The sequence below is a fragment of the Elgaria multicarinata genome, chromosome 7, assembly GCF_023053635.1.
Source record: "Elgaria multicarinata webbii isolate HBS135686 ecotype San Diego chromosome 7, rElgMul1.1.pri, whole genome shotgun sequence".
Classification (NCBI taxonomy): Eukaryota; Metazoa; Chordata; class Lepidosauria; order Squamata; family Anguidae; genus Elgaria; species Elgaria multicarinata.
The window spans coordinates 4680799-4704256 of record NC_086177.1 but is presented as its reverse complement, the minus strand read 5'-3'; the positions used below and the strand labels follow the sequence as shown (position 1 = coordinate 4704256).

General features: G+C 39.8%; 1 protein-coding gene across 1 annotated transcript in view; it reads left to right on the top strand.

Moving 5' to 3' along the window:
• The first annotated feature begins 497 nt into the window (after nt 1-497).
• The window catches only part of PSD2 (pleckstrin and Sec7 domain containing 2), a 75664-nt gene continuing 52703 nt past the window's right edge, over nt 498-23458 (top strand). The window contains exons 1-5 of the mRNA XM_063130163.1: nt 498-1045; nt 2240-2728; nt 7961-8155; nt 18918-18998; nt 22422-22534. Coding sequence (XP_062986233.1) covers nt 498-1045; nt 2240-2728; nt 7961-8155; nt 18918-18998; nt 22422-22534 — 1426 coding nt within the window. The remainder of the gene's footprint in view (nt 1046-2239; nt 2729-7960; nt 8156-18917; nt 18999-22421; nt 22535-23458) is intronic.

The following is a 23458-nucleotide window of genomic DNA, read 5'->3' as shown; positions in this document are numbered from 1 at the left end:
TTCGTCCATCTGATAAAGTAGGCTCTAGTCCTGAAACGCTTATGCCGCAATACATGTGCTAGTCAAGGTCCTTGAAGGGTTTTTTTGAAATTATTAAAGGCATGATAAAATTAAAGGATATATTATTATGCATTATTTATATAGTGCCATCAATGGACAAAGCCTTTTACGAAGTAACTAATTTTTTAAAAAAAAATAAATTTAATTAAAAGTGGTGTTTCTGCTTCAAGGGTGGGGAAGGAAAGGAAGAGAGAGGCAGAAGAAACAGGGCTGGACACGTGGAAGTACATTTACTTGTGTTTAGATGGGATTTTGGCTTGGAAACCCAGCGTTTAACAAACATTGCTATCATTTAAAAAGCATTGATCGATATATAAAAAAATCCATTTGAAAGTCCAATTAGTTTCTGCTTCTCTCTCTTTGCAGATAACGAAGGGTTCAGCTTAACAAGGAGGCAGAGCAGCACAAGGAGGCACAAGCAACAGAATCAACAGAACATGAATGGAAATATCCCGTTGCCCCTGTTGCTGGCAGAGCAGAATGAACCGCTGAGCTCAAGCGTGCAGCTAGCCGCAACCTTATCCAATGCGAGCAAGCGACCAACGGAGCAAGCAGAACCTCTGGACGTCTTGTCCAGCATCTGGAACGATGCTGAGCCTCCCAGAGCAACGGGCAGCAGAAACCTGGAGGATGACTGTACGGCCAGTGCAAGCAGGCATCCGGGAGCAGTAACAGACCCACGGAGGGAGACTGATAGGCAGAAGGGGAGGGGACGGCACGAACACACGGACAGTGCCAGGGATAACAGCAGCAGCCAGGCGCTTACAAATGGGTTACATACAGAGCCTGGGCTTGACAAAGAGAGAGATTTTGGTGACAAGGAGGGAGCAGAGACAAAGACTCCAGCCATGGGCAGTGCTGCTCTGGAAGGAAGGCGCTTGACAAACAAGTTGCTATTCAGTGAGACACTCAGCAATGCAGGTTTGCAGTCGCACCGAGATGTTGCACAGCTGCTTGATCCTGAGGATGGACAAGAACAGATAAGGTAACAAAATTGCTGCACAACATCCATTGATTATTATTTAGGTTAGCGTGCATGCCTTTCCGTTGCACCTTAAAGCTCCCTTTATCACGGATTTAGACCTGGGGACCATGAAAGTAATATTTTTACCACTGTCATTGGCTCAAACTGTGCCTTCCTTTTAATTTAAAGGGCTGACATTCTAACTTGGGGCCATCCCCTGGTCATTGAGTGGCCTTGGGTTATGTACTCTGCCTTCTCCATCAAGAATGCTAAGGCAAGGCTTTTATATTATGTTTTACTAAATTATTGTATTTTATGGTTTTATATTTTGCTTTTTGAACCACGCAGAGAGCTTTGGCTTTTGAGTGGTATAGAAATGTAAGAGATACATGTGTGGGTGAGTGAGGATGCAATCCTATATGCATGTTTAGACAGAAAAATATCATACAACTCCCAGCATCCCCTATCCAGCATGGTTGGCTGGAGCATGCTGGGAGCTGTAGGGCTTGTTTTCTGTATGGACATGAACAGCCTTGAGTGAGTGAGTGAATAAACAACCTTGCATAGCGGTAGGCAGATTCAGATTCCACACTTAAATGGACTGAGCCACTCCCAGGACTCTGTTGCTGTGAGATCTGTTGGGGAATTCCAGACTCAAGGGAATGGTCACAGGTATATAGGGTCCACGCCACAAGCAAGAAAGATTTTGGAACATTGCCCAAATGCTTCCAATTTTGGAACCAAATTGTGTCTACTTCTATCATTCTTTCATTTTGGGAAATTTCCATGCCATCTCTTCAACTGCTGAAGAAGCCAACTACTTTTTAAATTTAATTTCAAAAATGTACAACTAAAAAGCACATTGCCCTTTCAGCATGGAGTAGAAGCTTGTAAGAAAAAACAATAAAACAAGCAGTCTCTTTGCCATTTGGTCTGTTTCCACCATGGTCTCAGAAACCACTAGAAAGTGGACCAGGAATCGCAGGGAACCCAGGAGCAATATCTCTACTACTGTGCTATGCCATTTGAATTTAGATTATTGCAAAAGTGAGTGAGATTCTAGGATTAGTTTCATTGCAAAAGCTTGACTGTATTCTGTACTTTGCATCTCTACTCTTTTGTCCCAACTCAGAAACCATATCATAAATCTCAGAAAAGAATGACATCCAAATGAATGTAACTTCTCTGTGGTTCCATTGTATCCTTCCATTTCAGCTTTGCTGCTGCAGAAGCCAAGCTAAGTTGCAGTGATGATGACAGGGAAGATTTTGCATTCAAAGACATCAGGGACGGATTCAGTTCTACCTTTGAAAAAATTGTGGAATCTGACCTTATGAAGGGCACGTACTACAGTAGTCTGGATTCCTTGGATGTGCTCTCACTGACAGATGAGACAGACAGCTGTGTTAGCTTTGAAGCTCCACTCACACCTCTTATTCAGCAAAGAACTAAAGAAAGTTCTGAACTTTTAGAACAGAAACTCATCGCTCACCAGAAAGAGGTTCTGGAGCCCATGGCAACAGAGAAGCAGGAAGAGGCAATGGCCAAGACTATGGAGGATGATTTTGGGAGCCCACTGAAGCACTCGATCACCAGCAGCCGGTCTGAAAATGTGCTGAGCAGGGTATCGCTGAAAAATATCCCAAATGGGTATCACGTTGAGAGGTTGGAAGAAGATGCCACCAAGCTTATTAATTCAATCAGGTAAAATGTGTTTCTCATTCTATAGCTGTCAACCAATTGCATATTTATAGTTGGACAAATAAGCTGTTTGGACCAAAATCTACTAAGAACCACTTTTTAAAATTGCATATTTTTGATGATGACGAATTGCAGTATTACTGACAGTGGTAGTAGCTGAAGCAGTATTTATAGAACTGCTACTTTTAATTGGTTCAATTGGTAGATTAACCAATAAAAACTTCAGTAGATTCGTCAATGAAAGACTTAATTGATTAATTGTTGGAGGCTAACATTGATTGGTGAGGGTGCTTTTAATCAGTGGAGCTGTGAGTAAATGGCACAATTTTTGAGGCTATTTGGCCAATGTAATTGTCCATCTCTCTCAGTCTATATTAAAGATGGTATTTCCTTCAAATCCTGTCTGGTAGCTTTTGTTGATTAAATTGTTATCTTACCCTTCCATAAGTATCTTTAAAATGCACATACTGATAACATGCAGATATATTCATATTTAATTGTTTAATAATCTATCTTAAACCAGTTAATCAGCTTTTCCTTAAAGGCATTAATTAAATCTACTAGCAGGTTGGTAACACAAATTATTATATACTGCCATAGGACACAATGCTTAAGAACGCGCCATAAGCAAGCAGAAACTCACAAACCGAAAAAATACAAAACAAAAACACCAGCCCCTGACTTAAGGGGTTTACAATTCATTTTGACTATGAGGAAGACAAGGAGGAAAGAGGAAAGGAAGGCAAAGCTACTGAGAGATGATTAAGGAGCAATGATCTCCGCACGATGTCAGGAGTTCCTTCTGCAAACTCCACTTTCTGAAGTGCTGCCTCTTTCTGTTCATTCAGCATTGTAAAAATTCTTCATAACATCAAGGAAACTGCCACTTCACTGTATGATGGCCAAGTCAGGCATCAAGTTAAATGCATCTTTGCATGCATTTTTTAAAATGCAAATAGCATCACCTGGTTTTTAATATAATTATTGGGTTTCTATCAGGGAGGCAGGGGGGAATTATTTATTTATTACATTTGTATACCACCTAATAGCTAAAGCTCTCTAGGTGGTTAATTTAACCCTTTCCTCACATACTGCAGTCCTAAAGAAAATTCCTTCATGAGGGGTGGGTAGGTGAGGAGACTGGTTGCCTTCCAGATATTGGTTGACTACAATTCCCATCATCTTTGACCATCGGCTATTCTGGTTGGGGCTGAAGGTAATTGAAACCCAGCCTTGCTCTGCCAAATCCATCAATAGTTAGATGCCATTTATTATTTAATCACAGGGATAATTCAGTTCATGGTTTAAGTCTTACTTCAATCTGAAATATCTGTAAAACACATTTCTTGAGCTGTATAATGATAGGAGAACAATGCTTAAGGATGAGGGACACTTCTGTGTGATATGGTAGGTATATGTTTATTCAGATGTCTCTTTGGCTAGTTATGTCTGGAAGGGAGAGTGCTTGATGGGTATCTCTCTGTGTGTGTGTGTGAACGGTGGGCAATGCCATAGTTTAGCTCAAAGCCTTAAGTGGGGGAAATTACAACCGCTAACAACAGATTAACTTAAGTTCCATTGATTTCAGAGTGTCTACTCTAAGTATGATTAATTACATCTGGAACCAACCCATAGGGTTACTACATGGTTGACTTCCATGATTTTGGAGTTGGGACAATTATAGGACTTCCTTATTAGTACATGGGCTTCTTAGCTGGTTTACAGGTTGACCTGTAGAAGTTCTGTTCAGGTTTCTAAATGAAATACTCATCTAGAGTATTGCGCCCAGTTCTGGGCTCCACAATTCAAGAAGGAAGCAGACAAGAGGAGGGCAACCAGGATGATCAGGGATCTGGAAACAAAGCCCAATGAAGCGGAACTGAAAGAACTGGGCATGTTTAGCCTGGAGAAGAGAAGATTGAGGGGAGACATGATAGCATTCTTCAAGTACTTGAAAGGTTGTCACACAGAGGAGGGCCAGGATCTCTTCTCGATCCTCCCAGAGTGCAGGACACGGAATAACGGGCTCAAGTTAAAGGAAGCCAGATTCCAGCTGGACATCAGAAAAACTTCCTAACTTTTAGAGCGGTACGACAATGGAATCAGTAACCTAGGGAGGTTGTGGGCTCTCTCACACTAGAGGCGTTCAAGAGGCAGATGGACAACCATCTGTCAGGGGTTGGACTCGATGGCCTTGTAGGCCCCTTCCAACTCTGCTATTCTATGATTCTATGAAATACGACTGGTTATAGTATCAAAGATCATGTGCCACTAGAAAAGACACCCTCGAGTAGCACTTTAGTAGCAACAAAACCTTGACTGAAAACATTTATAACAGCAATTTGATTCTATGCAGGTTATGAATAGTTAAAAGAAATTTGTAATATAATAGTTATTTTTTTATCTATTTATTGCATTTCTATACCGCCCAATAGCCGAAGCTCTCTGGGTGGTTTACAAAATTAAGACAATTCAAGTATAAAACAACAGTATAAACCATAATATAAAATACAATATAAAAGCGCAACCAGATAAAAACAGCAGCAATGCAAAAATACAAATTTAAAATACAAATTTAAAACACCAATATTTAGATAAGGCTCCTATATTGTATATAGGAGCCTTATCGAGAGAAAGCAGAAACAAGGCCCTTTCTACACCTAAGGGTTATCCCAGGAAAATGGAGGGATCGTCCCTGCCTGCTACTGGGATCCCATGTGTGTCATTTACATCCACAGGGATGATCCTGGGATGATCCTTGATAAAAAGGCAGGTGTAGAAATGGCCCAAGCCAGAGCAACAGAAAAGTATTTAAAATAAATAAAACAAGCAGGTTTTCTAATAAATGTAATCAAATTTGGAGAAGGAAAAAGAAACCTAGATACGTTTGAACATGAATGGTTTTGTTTAATGATATTGGAATAAGATATGTATGAACAATAGAAATTGTTACAGGGTTTTCATATTCTTGATCACATTTCCTGAAATTTTCTTTTTAGATTGTTGATTTAAAAAATCAGATCCACAGTTTGGAAATATGTTTATTAAATATCGCAAAACAGTGAGCAAACTTGTGACTTCTCCAGAACTCTTAATCAGCCTTGATGACACACAAAAAAAGTGTGTGGGGTGGCTGGGGGAGAAACCAAAAAAGTTAAAAAAAACTAGGCCAAATGTTGGGGCCATGAGGTCTGTTTTTTAAGATGGTGATTGCAGAATGTATTAGTCACTGCTGTCACCTAGGATTCTAGGACAAAGAAGCCATTTTTAATAACAAAGAACAAAGCCTAGCTTTTATCCAGATCTACCTCCAGTATAGGTTCCTAGGTAGGCAGAGAGCAGAAGAAAGGAGAAACATGGCAGTCTTTATGTTAGGAATAAACAGGAGAGAAATTGTTCTCAAAGTGGCAGAGGCCACTAGGTATTTTAGTGCCATAGGCAAGACAGTATTTTGGCTTCTTCGTGGATATGCCTTCTCCACCGCCCCTCTCTTCTCTTCCAACCCTAGCTGCCACCGCCACTGCCACCTCCCCTGCCCTGGCTCACTCTGATTTGACCACCGCTTCTCCAGCCACCATTCCTCCTTCTCTTCCTCTTTACTTTCTACGCTGTCTGCCTCTCCTTCTGTGCCATGCTTTAATGGGTCCTTCCTTAAACCAAGGTGTTCTGGGTGAACTGGCTGTGAAGATCACATGGGCTGGCCAGAATGAGTGATTATGTAGGTGAGTTCGCTCCCTGCGTGGCGTGAATGTGAGGGCAGCCAGCATAGGGAAAGAGCCAACACCTTCAGGAGGTTGTTTTGGGGTGCCCCCCCACTCAAGAAATGGCCCTGAAGTCCCAAACTGATTTATTGCCGTGTGTTTTGCAACAAAATTCCCTCTTCAGGGCCTATTCTTCTTACCAGCAACCTGCAAAGGTGAGCTCTCTTTCTCAAAGGTGAGAAAGCCATAAGAGCTCACCTTTAGATATTGCTGGGAAGAAAAGTGGCACCTGAAGAAGGATTTTTGTTCCAAAACATATTGGACATATTGATGTCATTGGCACTTGGATAATAGTTTCTCTCCTGCTTATTCTAGCATTCCATACCCCTCACCTTTATGGTTTTGAGCCTTTATATTAGCAAAGGTGAAAATTAATTTTTGGGTGGTGCATTAAGTAAAAAAAAAATGCAATTGAAGCCTAATGGTTGAAGGGAATGGAAACTTCTTCATGTGGTAAAAAAATAATAACATTCATCTGATTATAGATTCTGCCCTGAATATTTTAAAAATGTTGATTTCAAGTGATGACTTTAGATACAAGCTGTTTGAGGTTTCGTTTTACTTTTGCAAACTGTCCATATATGCTGAAGGCCAGTGGAGAATCCAGAGCAAGAAACCAGGTTAGATCCCAGGAGCTGGTAAAGAGGCTGCAGAGAAAAGAGGACATGTTTAAAAATGCCTCAAGGTCACTCAAGTGCAGGTACTACCACCAGTTAATCTCAAATTAGGCACCTAACAACTTTGTAGAGCCCTAAAGGCACTGCTTCTCACACTACATTTTGTACTGAGGTAGATATACATTCCATGTCTGAAAGCAGCCACACTTTCCCTCTATGTGCAGGCAGTAGCTTGATCTGTTCCTGGTCACCACTGTCATGCATTTTAAGTTGAAAGTGATCATTTATACTTCAGTGCTCTGTTTACAGCTGCTCCTGTTTATGTGCATTTTGTACTTGAAGACAAAGTAGTATGAGTCGGGCCTTGCAATCTGTAACCAGAATAGCTGTATCAGTGGGAGGTCTCTTGGGCTTCACAGGCAATTATGGTTATATATAATTTTAACTGTTGTGTAGAGATTGGGCTAAATGCACCTTGAAGCTGAGCAATCTGCTCTCAATGGGATTTACAGCTGTTCTACAACGTGCCCCATATATTCCAAATATTGACTATATGCAGTTTCTCAAATGTACCCATGTGCCAAATAACAACATCCTTCAAAAGCAAAACGTCCAGTGTCGGCAAATGATTTCCACTGTGGGGACATTACTCGGGTGCCTCTTTGAACTGCCTGCCAATGAAACCTGGTGACCGCCCCCGTCCCTCTGCGCAGAGCACCTGGAGCCTAGTGCTTTGAAAAGTGCACATTGTGCTTAATTGAGGAGTGAGGGGGTCCCAATTTATGCTTTTCCAGGTGCTTGAATGTTCCACCACCCAATTCAGCTCCTACTTATTTAAGTGTTTTTTGTTCTTGCAGTGATGCCAACATAAATGATGTACTTTCTGACTCGGACTCTGATATGGGCAGCACAGAACAACTTGACCAGGGAAGCACAGACACCCTCGTCAATGGCTGCAAGGCAGACAATGAGGCTGCTAAGAGATTAGCCAAAAGGCTCTATAACCTTGAGGGATTCAAGCACTGTGACGTGGCGCGCCAGCTTGGGAAGAAGTAAGTGGCAGACAGTGTTAGAGAACCAGGAAGGAACTAGTGCTGAACCAGATGAAAGGAGGGGTTTCTGTGAACAGTCCCCATGAAATGTACTCAACCCCCCTTCAGTGATTTGCCATCACCCTTTGCGACAAAGTATGAAACTGTTTCCGATGGGGGGGGAGGGGATATGCCCCTGTTTTGTGGCAACTGGTCCAATGCTCCCTCATCCTAATTCATTTGCATGTAGCTGACAATTTGGAGCAGAACTCCCACTGAAAGTAATGCAGCTTGGATGAAAAACATTCACATTTGCATGCACATCTGAATATGCATCCTCATCATACACATTCTGCCCTGACTAGTCATACCTACTAATTGAATCAGGGTGAAAATCTGTCATGCAACATTGGAAGGCAAAGAAACCACTTGTGCACTGTGGCAAGACAGGGAGAGAAAACTTGATTGCTTGGGCATAAAGTGTGCATTCCTTCTCTCTGCCACTTTTTGTGATCTTTTGGTTGGCCTAATAAAGGTATTTCAGCAGCATGGATTTTTGGACTTTACTTCAAGAGCTCTGGTGTCCTTCATGTAGGCATTAATTATCTTCCCTCTCCAAATGCAGATATTGGTGAGTAGGGATGTATGAGAATTCCATTTGGGGTGTGGGTGAAAAAACAGATTTTTCCAATTCAGCCCTGGCAGTTTTTGTTCCATTTCCCTTTGCTAGCATAGAGCTACATCCCACGTACCTGTTCCTTCGAATTATCTGCTACCATGCTTACTTTTGAGTAAAGAAAAAGCACATAGGGTTGAATCCAGATAACATGAACTTTACCTTGATCCCATTGAAATCAACGTGAAAAGTTAATCATGACTTAACTTCAGTTCCAAATGACGATGAAGCAACCAAGCTGAGATATCTGAAAGACATGCCGAGATACGATCGTGAACATCAGGAGAAAGATCCGGAGATGAAAAATATAATTGTGTATCATCGGCATACAGATGATATTGGAGGCCATGAGATTGAATAAGATTACCCAAGGGCAACATGTATAAAGAAAACAACAACGGGCCAAGCACCGAGCCTTGTGGAACCCCTACTGAAAGGGGAAAAAAAGAAGACGAGCTGCCAACATGCTGAAAGAGCGACCTGCTAGATAGGAGGCAAACCAGTCATAGACAGAGCCACAAAATCCGAGGTCATGAAGGGAATCTAAAAGAAGATCGTGATCAACCGTGTCAAAGGCTGCAGTTAGATCAAGAAGAATGAGAACGGAATAAAGGCCTTTAGACTTGGCAGTAAGGGGGGGGCGGAGCCGGACGCCATGACTGGTAAGATCTCTCCTTAAGACCTCTCGATCGGGAAGATCTGGAAAGCTAATTATCTCACTTAAAAAGGCATGGGTCGTTAATGAAAATGAAGGTTGATGATTATGAGTGCTAAGAGAGGGTGAAAATCCTGTTTTCGGAAGCAGTCTCAGAAAAAGGAGGGAGGAAAGCAGCCCGTTCCTTGGCTGTAAACAGACGGAAGGAGGGGGGAGTTAGAAAACGAAACTAACTGCTACAGCTCTCCCGTCTCCTAAGTCTGATAAGCGGTGATTTATACTCCTAATCTGAGAGAAAGGTTTATTTGGCAGTAAATTCACCCTTTAAAAAAGCACCAAAGAAGAAGTGTTTATTTGCATTGAAAGAGAGATGGTGTGGATTGTAAAAGGGACATTGACTCAGAGTTAACAATAGACCCATGCCGTACGTTAGGAAAAAAAAAAAAACCCGGGGAAGGCTACTTGGTTCATCCTTCTAATCATAATTTGGCCCGTCTTGAGAAAGTGTCTGCAGAAAAAGACTCACAAAGTAGTGGAAGTGATAGCAACGGATTTGTCAAGATGGCTGAGGGATCTGGCACGGTGCCAATTTCAACTGCATTGGAAGAATTGAAGAAACTGATTCTGGATAGCACTGCCACTTTGAGCAAGAAGATGGATGTTAATGAAAAAAACGCAGCAGCACGGATGGGGGTGCTTGCAGATAAGATCGCGCAAAATGACAGAGAGATAAAGAAGCTGGATGTGGAAGTAAAAGCACTTGTGAAAAAACAGCATGTCTTTGAAAAAAGTTGTGAGGTGAAATTTCAAGATTAAGATCTAAAGTTGATCCAACTTCAAGATCAGGATCGTCGTTGTAATGTACGCATTAAACAATTTGCTGAAGAACTAGCAGAGGATTTGAGAAAAATAGTTTTGAAGTGGTTCAATGATATGATGCCAGATTTGGATATAAAAGACTGTGATATCGAAAGGATCCATAGAGTGGGAGAAGCAAATTATAGAGGATCAACCAGAGACATTCTTGTGAGATTTGGCAGTTACTACAAAAAAGAGCAAGTGATGAAGAAATTGAGGTCTATGGTCATGATTAAATATAAAGGCAAAGCAGTGCAAGTATTCAACGATCTTTGTCAGCAAACACTCCAATGGAGGCGCAGTGTTAAGCAAATAACTGAAACGCTAACAAAAAATACAGTGAGATATTCTTGGGGTTACCCTGTTTTTTTAAAGTTTACCTATGCTGGGGGCCAACACAGAGTAACCTCTTTGGAGCAGGGCAAGGAGCTGCTGAAGAGTTTGGGGTTATTTAAGGATGCAAGTCTTGGAGCTGGAGTTGGGAATGGAGCCAAAGCCGGGGCGTCTGGGACGGGGTAAAATGGGGAATCGTATTATGAGATAATAATATGTTAAGTAGTTAAGTACAGAGATCTTGCCGTTAGGGCGGGGCCCCGCCTCCCCCCTCTCCCCTAAGTTAGATAATGGCCGGAGTAATAGACTCACGGGGATATGGGGAGGGGGAAGGTAGTGGGGGGGAAGAGGGGTTGGGGGGATTAATAGGGTGGGAGGGAGGGAGATGAAGGGGGGTTCAGGGTTTATTTTTATTTTTGTTGTTGTATATGTTTATGAGTTGCAGAGCACACGGGATCGGAAGGAAAATCAAAAGGGTGATTATGAATAAGAATATTAAAGTATCAACGCTTAATGTTAAAGGTCTGGGGGCAGTCGTGAAAAGGAGGAGAATAGAACAAATGTTAAATAAAGAAAGATCTGATATTATGATGCAAGAAACACACCAAAAAATTGATGGCGTAAATGAAATTCAGACAAGGTGGTCTGTTTATTATGAAAAGTCATTAGGGACGTCAAAAAAAAAATGGAGTAGCAATTTTGATTTCAAAAAAAAGTGGATTCATACTGAAAACTGTAAAAAAGGATGATAATGGTAGATATCTTATGATAAAGGGGCAAATAGAAAGTGAACAATATACATTAGTAAATGTTTATGCCCCTAATGAGAGACATAGAGAGTTTTTTATGGATTTATTTAATGAAATAGAGGAGTTTAGGGAAGGATATCTTATTTTAGCTGGGGATTTTAATATGGTAATAGAGTGGATAGATCAAACCCCACAAATGTGGAAAAAAGAAATAATATTACTATATTGAATAAACTAGTAAAAGAAAGAGATTATGTAGATTCTTGGCGTTTACTGAATGGATCGAATTCGGGATTTTCTTACTACTCCTCAGTTCATCAGACATACTCTAGAATAGATTATATAATGGTTTCAAAAGAGTTTGCAAGTAAGGTATGTAAAATGGAAATGGGGGTAATAAAGGTAACAGACCATGCATTGTTAAGTTTAGAGTTTACAGTTAAAAAGAATTATAAGGAAGCGTTTAGGTAGAAACAAAACACAAAACTTTTGAAGTATATAAGGTGGTAGAAAAAACGCAAAGAGAATTGACAGAGTCTTGGGAAATTAATGAGAAGGGAGGAACGTCAAGGGCAGTAGTTTGGGATACCATGAAGGCAGTATCAAGAGGGATATGTATTAGAGAAATGTGTAATTTAAGGAGGCAACAAGTAGCAGAGCAGGAACAATTGGAGGAAGAGATTAAGAAAATGGAGAAAGATTATTGGCAATATAAAAATAAATATAAATTAATAGAAATACAAGCAAAGAAAAAACAATTAGAAAATTTAAATTTAGAGGAGGTTCAAAAAAAATTAATATATATGAAAAGGGAGTATTTTGAAAACAGTAATAAGAATTCTAGATTGCTTGCCAGGCTCACACAAAAAGAAAAAGTCAGGAATGGGATAGGGATTTTGAAGGATAAACAAGGGAAGTATTGACAATCTTTATTGTCGTAAAGATTTTTCAGGAGTTTTATCAAGAATTGTATAAGGGAAAGGATATTCAAAAACAAAAGTTGGAAGCTTATATAGAAAAGTATATAAAGAAGAGAATAAAAATAGAGCATAAAGAGTTAATGGAAAAGGTAATAACTCAAGGAGAAGTAGAAGAAGTAATTGAGAACTTGAAGCCGGGTTAATCACCGGGGGTAGATGGTTTAGGTCCAGAATATTATAAGGTTTTTAAAAGAATTTTAGTACCAAAATTATTAAATTTGTATAATTCCATATTGGAAGGGGATAGAACGCCAGAATCATGGGAACATTCATTAATAATTTTAATACCAAAACCAGATAAAGATTTGACTGTCCCTGATTCATATAGACCTATTTCATTAATAAACCAAGATGCTAAGATTTTTTCAACTATTTTAGCAAGGCGGTTGAATAAATTTATAGAGGAATACAAAGGGGAGGACCAATGTGGATTTGTGGCAGGTAGACAGATGTCTAATATAGTGGGAAGAGTATTAAATGTAATACAGGTGATAAATAAGTCTAGGGTTAAAGCGGGAGTTCTGGCATTGGATATTTTTAAGGCTTTTGATTGTTTGATCTGGCAAGCTTTAAAGATGGTTTTAAATAAAATGGGGTTTGGAAATAAATTTAAAGCGATAATAGAACAGTTATACTCTCAAAATACAGCCGTAGTGGTAGTGAACGATGGTGTGACAGATAAGATACGACTAGCCAGAGGGACAAGGCAAGGATGTCCGCTCTCACGTCCTATTTGTAATGGTAATGGAATTATTGGCGAATGCAATACGAGAAGATGAGGAGATTGAAGGAATAGGTAGTATGAAAGAAATTAAATTGAATATGTTTGCAGACGACACGTTGTTGACGCTAAAGAATCCAATAGAGAAGATGGGGAGAATTAAACAGCAACTGAGAGAATTTGAGGATATTACGGGGTTAAAAATAAATTGGTCTAAATCAGAATTGATGTTTAATTATACTAAAAAGGAAGATAAGGATTGGGAGGAAAAGGGAAGAGAAATGAGAGTTAAGAATCAGATTAGATATTTGGGAATAAAAATTACGCAGAAGTTAGAAAGTTTAGAGAAAGAGAATTTAAATGTGTTAAAAAAAGAGATTTTAGCAAAATTGGAAAAATATAAAAGGTTAAATTTATCTTGGTTTGGAAGAATAGCATTAATAAAAATGAAGATTTTAGCAAAGATTAATTTTGTGTTCAGGATGCTACCAATAAAAATTTCAGAATTAGAGCTAAAAAGTTGGCAAAGGATTATAAATAATTATTGTAATGGTGATAAGAAAGCGAGGGTAAATAAAAGTAAATGGTATTTGAGCCAAAAAAAGGGAGGATTGGGTCTCCCGAATATTAAATTATATTATGTAGCTAATAGATTAAGATATATAGTGGAGGCAATTACAGGATTAGGGGAATTAGATTGGATGGAAGAAAAAATTACGAGTAATATAGAGACTAATTTGGAAAATGTATTTTTTATGGAAGGGAAAAAAATGGATGGAAAGTATAAATAACCCGCTTTTGAGGTCTCACTGGGAAATTTGGAGTAAATATAAAGGGGAGCTGCTTCCAAGCGGCTCTCCTTTGTCACCGGTAATAATGTTGAAGAATTTCCCGGAGGAATTAAAGAGTAGATTAAGTAAAGTTTTAATAGAAAAAAATAAAATGAAATTAAGGGATTGGTTAAGAGGAATGAGTACAAGAGAGGATATGGAAGAGATTTTGAAGGATAAAAAATTAACTTGGTTAAATTACAGGCAATTAGAACAGTGGACTAAAAAGTGGGTAAGAGATAATGGAGATTGTAGAGAATTAACAAAGTTTGAGGAACTAATAGTTAAGAAAGATAATGAAAGGGAGAAAAGAACAGTGTTAAAAGGGTTGTTGAGTGAAATATACAAAATATTGGTGGAGAAAGGGACGGTGGATAATTCGGGTAAAATGGTTTGGGAGACAGATTTGAAGGTACAAATAGGACAACAGGGTTGGGAGGGATTATGGAAACAAAGAGCGTTGAGAAATATGTCAGTAAGAATAAAAGAGAATTGTTTTAAAATTGTATGGAGGTGGTACCTAACTCCGGTTAGATTGAATAAGATAAACAATCAGCAATCAGAAAATTGTTGGAGAGGTCGTGGTGTTAAAGGAACCCCACAACCATTGCATATGTGGTGGGAATGTAACTATGTTCAGAAATTGTGGAAGATGGTGTTTTTGGAGATTGAAGAAATTGTGGAAATGAAGATAGAACGAACACCAAAAGTTGCATTGCTGTCACTATTTGTAGAAGATTTTAAATGTAAAAAGGAAATTAAGTAACATAACGAATTTGTTGACTGCAGCAAGATTGATTGTAGCTAGGAACTGGAAGATTCAAGGGGAATATTCTATTGAAGAATGGTATAAAGAAGTATGGGATATAGCTATTAATGATAAATTGACTTGTAATATTAAATGGAGAAGAGGTATAGCTAAATCAAATTATTTTGAAGGAATTTGGAAACAGTTCCTAATATTTGTGTTTTCTAAACGAAGTGGGAAACCACCAGCAGAAGAATGAGGTTCTGGAATCAGGAATGAGATCCCGAGGTGGAGGGTGCACTTGTATGTTAATCTTGATTATGTTATTAAGATAAGATATTATGTATTCAACATTTCAACATTATGTAGTATGTTGTTGTTGTTTTTTATGTGAAAATGTAAATGTGTATGTTTAAGTATTGTAGAAAAATACTTGTAGAAAATTAAAAAAAAAAGACTTGGCAGTAAGAAGATCATTGGTAAGGGCTGTTTCAGTGGAATGCAAAGGACGGAATCCAGATTGAAAAGGATCCAGAGCAGAGTTACTAGAAAGAAAATCAAGACAATGAGAGTAGACCACACGTTCCAGGATCTTTGAAACAAAAGGCAACAAAGAGACAGGTCGGTAGTTAGACAGAGATAACATATCAAGAGTAGGTTTCTTGAGAATAGGGCCACAGCTAGACCTAAGGTTTCTCCTGGGATCATCCAGGGTTCGCCCCTGCCTGAGCACTGGATCCCCCGTGTGTCACCTAGATGAACAGGTTTGACCCCTGGACGATCCAGGGATAAACCTTAGGTCTAGCTATGGCCCACGAGAGACTGTAGCTACATTCTGTAGCTATACATTCAATAGAGAGCTACATTCCGTGGATTCAACATATAGTTGAACACGTGACAATGTCTTTGTTGGACAAGGAAAATATATCTTAAAACAAATAGGCCACTTTGGCACATCCATATAAGATAGAAGGGGACATCTACTGATTTAAAGTCCCAGGTCCCTGAACAGCCTGAAAATAGCTTTCTTACACTCTCCCTAAAGTCTCACTGGCCTCCTTTGCAGAAAATGGCATGCAGTAATAGGCAAGCTGATCTTCTAAATGACAGCTTTTCCCTGACAATATAGTCCTCTTTTGTTTAATTTAAAGTTTATTGTAACATTTTTGTTATATTAAAATGCAAACAAATCTAAAGCAGTATTGCCCGGCTTCTCTGAGTTTCTCACACACTTTCCATGGCAAAACCATGGAAAGAGAATAAAAGTCTGAGAGCAGGAGGAGGAGGAGGAGGAGGACCAGGGGGGAGGAGAGGGGAAGGTGAGGCCAGCAACAAGAGTTATCCCGAAACTAGAGGGGTGCCTAAAAGGGGGGGGATAAAAGAGTTAAGACTGAGCAAAAAGAAGTCCCAAGCTATATTGAGAAATATATAAAGGAATTTCCATGCATAAGAAAAGGAAGAACAAATTATGAAGGATACTTCATCCTTTGAAAGTGAGCTGAGGGTTGCTTTGTTAGAATAACAGTGCAATCCTGTACATGTGTACCCAGAATAAAGGCCCACCATATTCAGCGGAGATTTCTCTCAGAAAAGTGTGCATAGGATTGCAACTAGTATCTTAACCTATATCGTTGACAACTTTTATTTAGCAATTGAGGGTTCAAATACACTTAATGTGTGAAAGGAAGCCTAGACAAGCCCAGCCTTCTGTTTCCTTCCTATAAAGCAGTTTTGAAAGGCATGATTTAGTGTGGGAGACAGTTGCTTAACCCTTTCCAAAGCAATGATTTAATCAGCAGATTAGGCTGGTTGGATTGAGAAAAGTGAAATGTTTCCTCTCTACCTGCTGTAAAACCAGCTCCCATCCTGTATGCACCCAAAGTTATTTGTGCCAACTTCCACTGTTCCCATCTGAAGCAGGAAGCAATTAAGATAACAACAGAATTAAGAAATGGCTATTGAGAAGTTTCATGCAATGCTAGACGAAAATTTAACTATGACAGAGGAGGAGGGGGGGTCACCTAGCAGTGGCATCTCTCTTCTTTGTGATTATTGAGCCCAGTTAATGACCTGGTTTTCATGTAACAAGAAGCAACCATGGATGACTATGGTTGGCCGCCATTCCAAATATTCAGTGTGTGGCAGGGGCCCAATGTAACTTCTCATAATGTGCAAACCCAGCAAGGTTGTTGGGTTTGCACAATTATAGAACAGCCCATGGATTCTGGGTGCCTTTTTCTCATTACACATGAATTGGGCCTCTGTCTGCTTTGCTTGTCTTCAAAGCACTTTTATTGACATGGGGCACTTCTCTCCCTCCTGCAACACAAAATCATGTCTTGGTATTTAGTCTTAAACCAGTGCTGCCATATTTGTTTGTTGATCTGTTGGGTCCTAGCTCTACCGTTTCTTGGTTCCAGGACAGTCCTCTTGTATATGAGTGAAACTGTTTACTTTTGACCAATGGAGAGTCTAGCACGGTGAATTTCTGGCTGTCCTCTCACTTACTTGCTTTCTCAAATAACTGTTTACCAGATGATCTGGTAATCTGCAGGTCCTCATTTTATTTTATTTTATTTTATTTCTGGAAAGGCAATACAAAAATGTAATAGCAAGTCAAAAGTAAGTAAATGCTTTTCTTTTGGAAGGTGTTTGTTAAAATCTTCCTAAAATGATTTTTTCTTACTTTTTATATTCACTTCTTTTGGAATTCTGGTCTTATAGCAGGAGTAAAAATAACAATAATAATCCTGATTTCAAATAAGTATAACATATGAATCGGATGTGCATGTAACAAATAAACATATACTTATCATAATATTATTTTTGTTTCCTTCCTTGGTATAGCCTGGGGGAAGAACAGTCAAGCTGCTTCAATTATTTATAGGGATGCAGCATGGCAAGGAATGACCCATTTTTATGCATATTTCCATCAATTGCTGGTAAATACTACATTCACCAGAAATGCTGGGAAATGACCACAATTGTGAAAATGAACTGCTTTATGGATGTTTTCTTTCATGCATTATGATCTCTCTAAAATAATTATAGATATGGCAACACATTTTTTTTTTGCAACAGATCGATGACAGTAGATACATGCAAAAAAATATTTTAGACATTGCAAATTTGACTCTGTGCCGGTAAATAGTACTTAACATGAGACCTACATTTAGTCATTTACTCAAGGCAGGTGAGATTTACCAATACATGTCAGTGTTTTCTAACACTTTTTGCTACTTTTGAAAATCAGAAGAATTATTTGTAAATGTCAATACTTACAGAATTCCTGATATTTACCATCATATGTATCTCAAATAAGAAGCTCTCCCCCTCTCTCTTTCTCCAATTCACTCTCAAACGGATAACCTCTAGACTTCTTCCCAACATGAAAATCGATAATAATTTGCTTCTATTCTGGAGATTCTAGCTTTTTTGTGGTTCCTAAATATTTGTATATACTATAGATAAATACAAATTCTATTACCAAACTCTAGAGGACATAAATGTAATAGGCATTGTGTATGGTTCTCCTAACTGGGATGAAGAAACCATTCAAAGTCTGTAAGAATAAGTTCTAAAGTGGAGGTTGTCATTGTAACAAGTTGTTGTATATCTGTATCAGGATTTTGTTTACAGCTTTTATCATTCTGTCCTTCTCCTGTTAGTTGGCTTGTTGAATGCTCTTCAGCAGTCCCTGAGAATTCTGGTGTCAATCTTATTAATGCAGTCATAGTTCATTACACAGATGATAAAAGGAGGAAGAATCTCAAAGTCACAAAATTGAAGTAAAACGCTGACTCGTTTTTATGGTGAACTATGGACATGAATGAATGTTACCGTATTTCTTTGATTTCTTTCATCGATAAGATGCACACTAATTTCAGTACCACCAACAGAAAAAAACCCTAAGACACACCCGCGATTCTAAGATGTACCCCGTTTTTAGAGATGTTTATATGGGGGGAAAAGTGTGTCTTAGAATTGAAGAAATACGGTAAGCACTCTTTAGTTCCAGCGGGAGGGCTTAAGCTCTACTGTTGAAGGCAATTGGAGTTAAAAGTGCTTAATGTTGGTTCATTCACATCCAACCTGGGGGCTAGTATGGGGTGAGGGTGTGCTAGCTCTTGCATCTAATGTGTGAGCACAAATGTGTGTTCAGTGGGATATCAAATGTGATTCTAATATGGAGAGTATACACAAACAGACTTACTATGACCTCTTTGATTACAGTAATGAGTTTAGCAAATTGGTAGCAGAAGAATACCTCCGTTTCTTTGACTTCACTGGGATGGCCTTGGATAAAGCACTCAGGTGAGCTGCAAGGGCAGGGATCTCAAATACATACATACTAGGTAAGGCCCCACTCTTTCAATTGCTGCTAGTTACCATCAATTAATTTCATTCTTTTCTGAAGTTGTCCAAAGTTCAAGCACTGTTGCCTTGTTTATATTTCTTTCGATTCCTCTTTATTTACATATGATTCCTTTACATCCTGCTTTAGATCAGCTTATTAGCCGCATTGGAGGTTATGAGACTGAAAAAGACTGGCAATTGGAACCGGGGGGGGGAGTTTTCATAACCATGTGGGGTCATAATTTTGATGCTAGTACAGCTCACCTGGAAGCAGGATGTCTTGTGTTCAGTATAAAGGCTGTTGAAATCTGAAACATTTGGAGGTTCAGCAGAAATCCTTGTTGCCTCATTGAAATGACTACTCTCAGGGGCTGTATAGCCTGCTCCACACTTCCCCACTGTTCTCTGGGAACTAAGGTAACAAGCAGGTACTGAGGGTACTTCCAGAGGAACAGCTCTTATCTCTACCTGCCAAAATACGTCGTGCAGCTATCTGTCTTTTCCTCCTTAATGGATTTTTAGTTGGGGAGGGAGAGTGAAACGGAAGAAATGGTAGTCACAAGTGGAAGACAGTTATCAGGACCCCTGTGAGGTAGGGTGATTGCATGATAAGAGTCTAGTCTGGAAGCACTCTCAGTCTCACAGGCAGGTAGTTAATGCCAAAAACATTTAAAGACCTCTGAGGGACTTCAAGTGACCAATTAGCAAATCCTCGAGGAGACAAATAAATAAATAATCTCAGAGACCTCATAAACAAATAGAAGAAATAATTAATTAAAAATTGATTGGGCTCAAAATCAGTTAATTCAACTGGAAACCTCAGAATGAGTGAATAGTACCAAAGGAAAAACAATACAAGTATTAATCAGTACGATAGGTACTGTTTGTTTTTTAAGTTCATCTGGGTTTATAGAATCATAGAATAGCAGAGTTGGAAGGGGCCTACAAGGCCATCGAGTCCAACCCCCTGCTCAATGCAGGAATCCACCCTAAAGCATCCCTGACAGATGCTTGTCCAGCTGCCTCTTGAAGGTTGTGTGGGAGAGCCCACAACCTCCCTAGGCAACTGATTCCATTGTACAGTCAGGAAGTTTTTCCTGATGTCCAGCTGGAATCTGGCTTCCTGTAACTTGAGCCCATTATTCCGTGTCCTGCACTCTGGAAGGTTCGAGAAGAGATCCTGGCCCTCCTTCTGTGTGACAACCTTTTAAGTATTAGAAGAGTGCTATCATGTCCACTCAATCTTCTCTTCTCCAGGCTAAACATGCCCAGCTCTTTCAATCTCTCTTCATAGGGCTTTGTTTCCAGACTCCTGATCATCCTGGTTGCCCTCCTCTGAACCCGCTCCAGCTTGTCTGCGTCCTTCTTGAATTGTGTAGCCCAGAACTGGACGCAATACTCTAGATGAGGCCTAACCAGGGACGAATAAAGAGGAACCAGGACCTCACGTGATTTGGAAGCTATACTTCTATTAATGCAGCCCAAAATAGCATTTGCCTTTCTTGCAGCCATATCGCTTGCGATCTACAACAATTCAGCTTGTAATCTACAACAATTCCAAGATCCTTCTAGTTTGTAGTATTGCTGAGCCAAATATTATTATATGTTTATCCTATAGCAGTTAACTAGAACTTAATTGGCTTTTGTGAACCACCTGGAGAGCTTCAGTGAATACAGTATATAAGGTTAGACTAAATCTTCTTACAACACTTAGACCTGTCCAGTATGAATATCATTTTCACTTCCCTTATTTCCTTCTACTTTCTCTTATTTCCTTCTACTTCCTCTTTCACATCTCACTTTGCACTGCACTTCCTGTGCCATCTTACCTCATGCCTCACTACGGAATTGGCAGCAACTCTTCCTTTGAAGTAGGGGAACCTAGAAATGCAGCCCTGCCTCTGACCTCCCCTGTGTGAGGGAAACACACAGCTTAGAAATATTTTAAAAATTGCTATGTTGGGCTGTCACAAAGCAGCCACCCAAATGGGCAGAAATTCTGGGGACACTACACACCAATGCTCTGACTGTGCTTCCCTGTTCTCTTCTAGATGGTGCCTTTGACCTATAATGCCCTAAAGAGCTTAGGCCCAATTTACTTTGGAGACATCTCTTCTCACAAGTCCCATTGCAATATCCAAATTCCACCAAGGTTCCTGCCTTAATTATCTGATCAGTGGAACAGATCAAGATGAGACGGCATGAAGAGAAACACTCACCTACAAAAGACTCTCTGAAGTACAAATCTAACCATCAGTAGTATCCTATGTTGCCCTCACACTGGCAGGACCCACCCTTAGCACAACAGGGAGCTGGTAGTTCTGAAAACGATCACAGGGGAGTGGAAGTGACTGTTTCTGGAACAGGACGGGTTAGTGGAGCTCCCAGATGGGAACTCTGTTGACCTGGTCCTGATCTGGAAACAAATGTTTCTGCTAGTTTCCGGGGTTACTGTAGGAAGTGCTAACTCCTTGTTGCGTTGGCATTGGGTCCCACTGCTGCAACGGAATGAGCGGTACCGCAGCGGCAGCATCAAATACTGCCCATATTCCAGATGTGTTGCAAGTCCTTCCGGTTTGAGCTGGCTTTGGTTCATAAGAACATTAGAAGGTGCCTTATACAGGTTAGGTTACTTATCCATCTGACCCCATATTTTTGCACTGCTGCTGATTTTATCCTGGTTGTGCTTTTATATGGTATTTTATATCATGTTTTTATACTGTTTGTTTTATACTTCGAATGGTTTTAATTTTTGTGAACCGCCCAGAGAGCTTTGGCTATTGGACGGTAGAAAAATGCAATAAATAAATAAATAAAATATTGTCCCCAGGACCTCAGGGAGAGGTTTTCCCCGTCACTTACTACCTGCTCCTTTTAATTGGAGATGCTGCCAGGGACTGAAGCTATGAGATATACTAGTTGTCACTGGAAATATTCTAGGTGTAACCTAATAAGTATCCATGGCGTTCATGCAACCAGAGACAAAGAACACCATTCTGGATAGCCATAATAACATTAGCTGGAGGACAAACGAAGTGGAACAATTTTGAAGCAAGTGGCCTGGATTCCCAAAACAGCTCAATAACATGAGGACATTTTTAAGGCAAGGTGTTTGGAAGCCAAGAAGAATAGCACATTTTAGAGCTAAATATTCTAGTGAGGCTTGAACTTGTAGTCCTTCCATGTTGTATACAGCAGCAAGCTCAATTATACAGTTAGTTCATAACTAACTAATGGTTAATAACTAGTATATTTTGATATATGTCAGAAACCCCAGAGGAATTTGTCATCCCGCATCTACTACTAGCAACATTTTGCCTGAAATATTTGATAATATCTCTTTGCTTGCTTGCTTACTTAATAGTCACTTTCTATGTCTAGAACATTCCTAAAAGCTTTCCCCCTGATGGGAGAGACTCAGGAACGGGAACGGGTCCTCATCCACTTCTCACACAGATACTGTCACTGCAATCCAGAAGAGAGCACATCTGAAGGTAACACCATCTGATGTTCACAACAAATGACTCATATCTCACCACGTCATAATTCTAGCTTCTTAAAAGGCTTGCCAGGGGGGAAAAAGTCCTCTAAAAATTAACCTGGAAAATGTACAGGGCTTTGTGAAGTGAATCTGCAGAACAAAGGCTCCTGTCAACTCTGGTTGAGAAAAATGAGATGGGAGAGAGAAGGGACATGACCCAACAAGGGATTGTCTTCTTCCACGGAACACAAAGACCATTTGAACTGATGGTTCAGCTGGTTCTTCAGATCAATTTAGCGTCACCACATTTATTTGATTCGCCTCCTGTTCCCGTTTCCAGAGATGGACATTGTAACTAGTAAACTGGTATTTAAGTGCTAAGATTTTTCTTTTCCCTCTCAGTGAATTGGATGATGTATTCTTGGCCCAAAGAATATGTAACAGCAACAGAGCTATACTTTCAAGTGTGGGTCTGTTTCAATCACATTTTTAAGAGGCGTCAGAGGTCCCATATAATGCACCAAAGGGCTGAGGTGTTGACCGCAACACCTGTGGATTTCCCCTCTTTTGCTCCTTTCCCAAAGAGCTTTTACCCTAGGCAGGCTCACTTCCAATATCAATAGGTGGGTGGGAAAGGAGGACGGATTTGATGGAAAGATTCCAGAGGTATGAGTGCCAGACAGGGGCAGGGGGACCTGGAAGATTCCTTCTGCTGATCAGATATATTTGCCAATAATTTCCATCGATTTCTGCTCTCAGGGCCAAAACAGGCAATACTTTACTTCTATACCAAGCTGCTATGTTTCCCCACTAGATCAGCAAAGGGATATCCCAGCAATATCCTTGAATTTTTGGCACAATCTAAACTGCAAGAAGGAGCAATTGAAGGTATGGTTTGTATGGATGTAAAAGGGTTGGAAGTGAAAAAGCAGAAAAG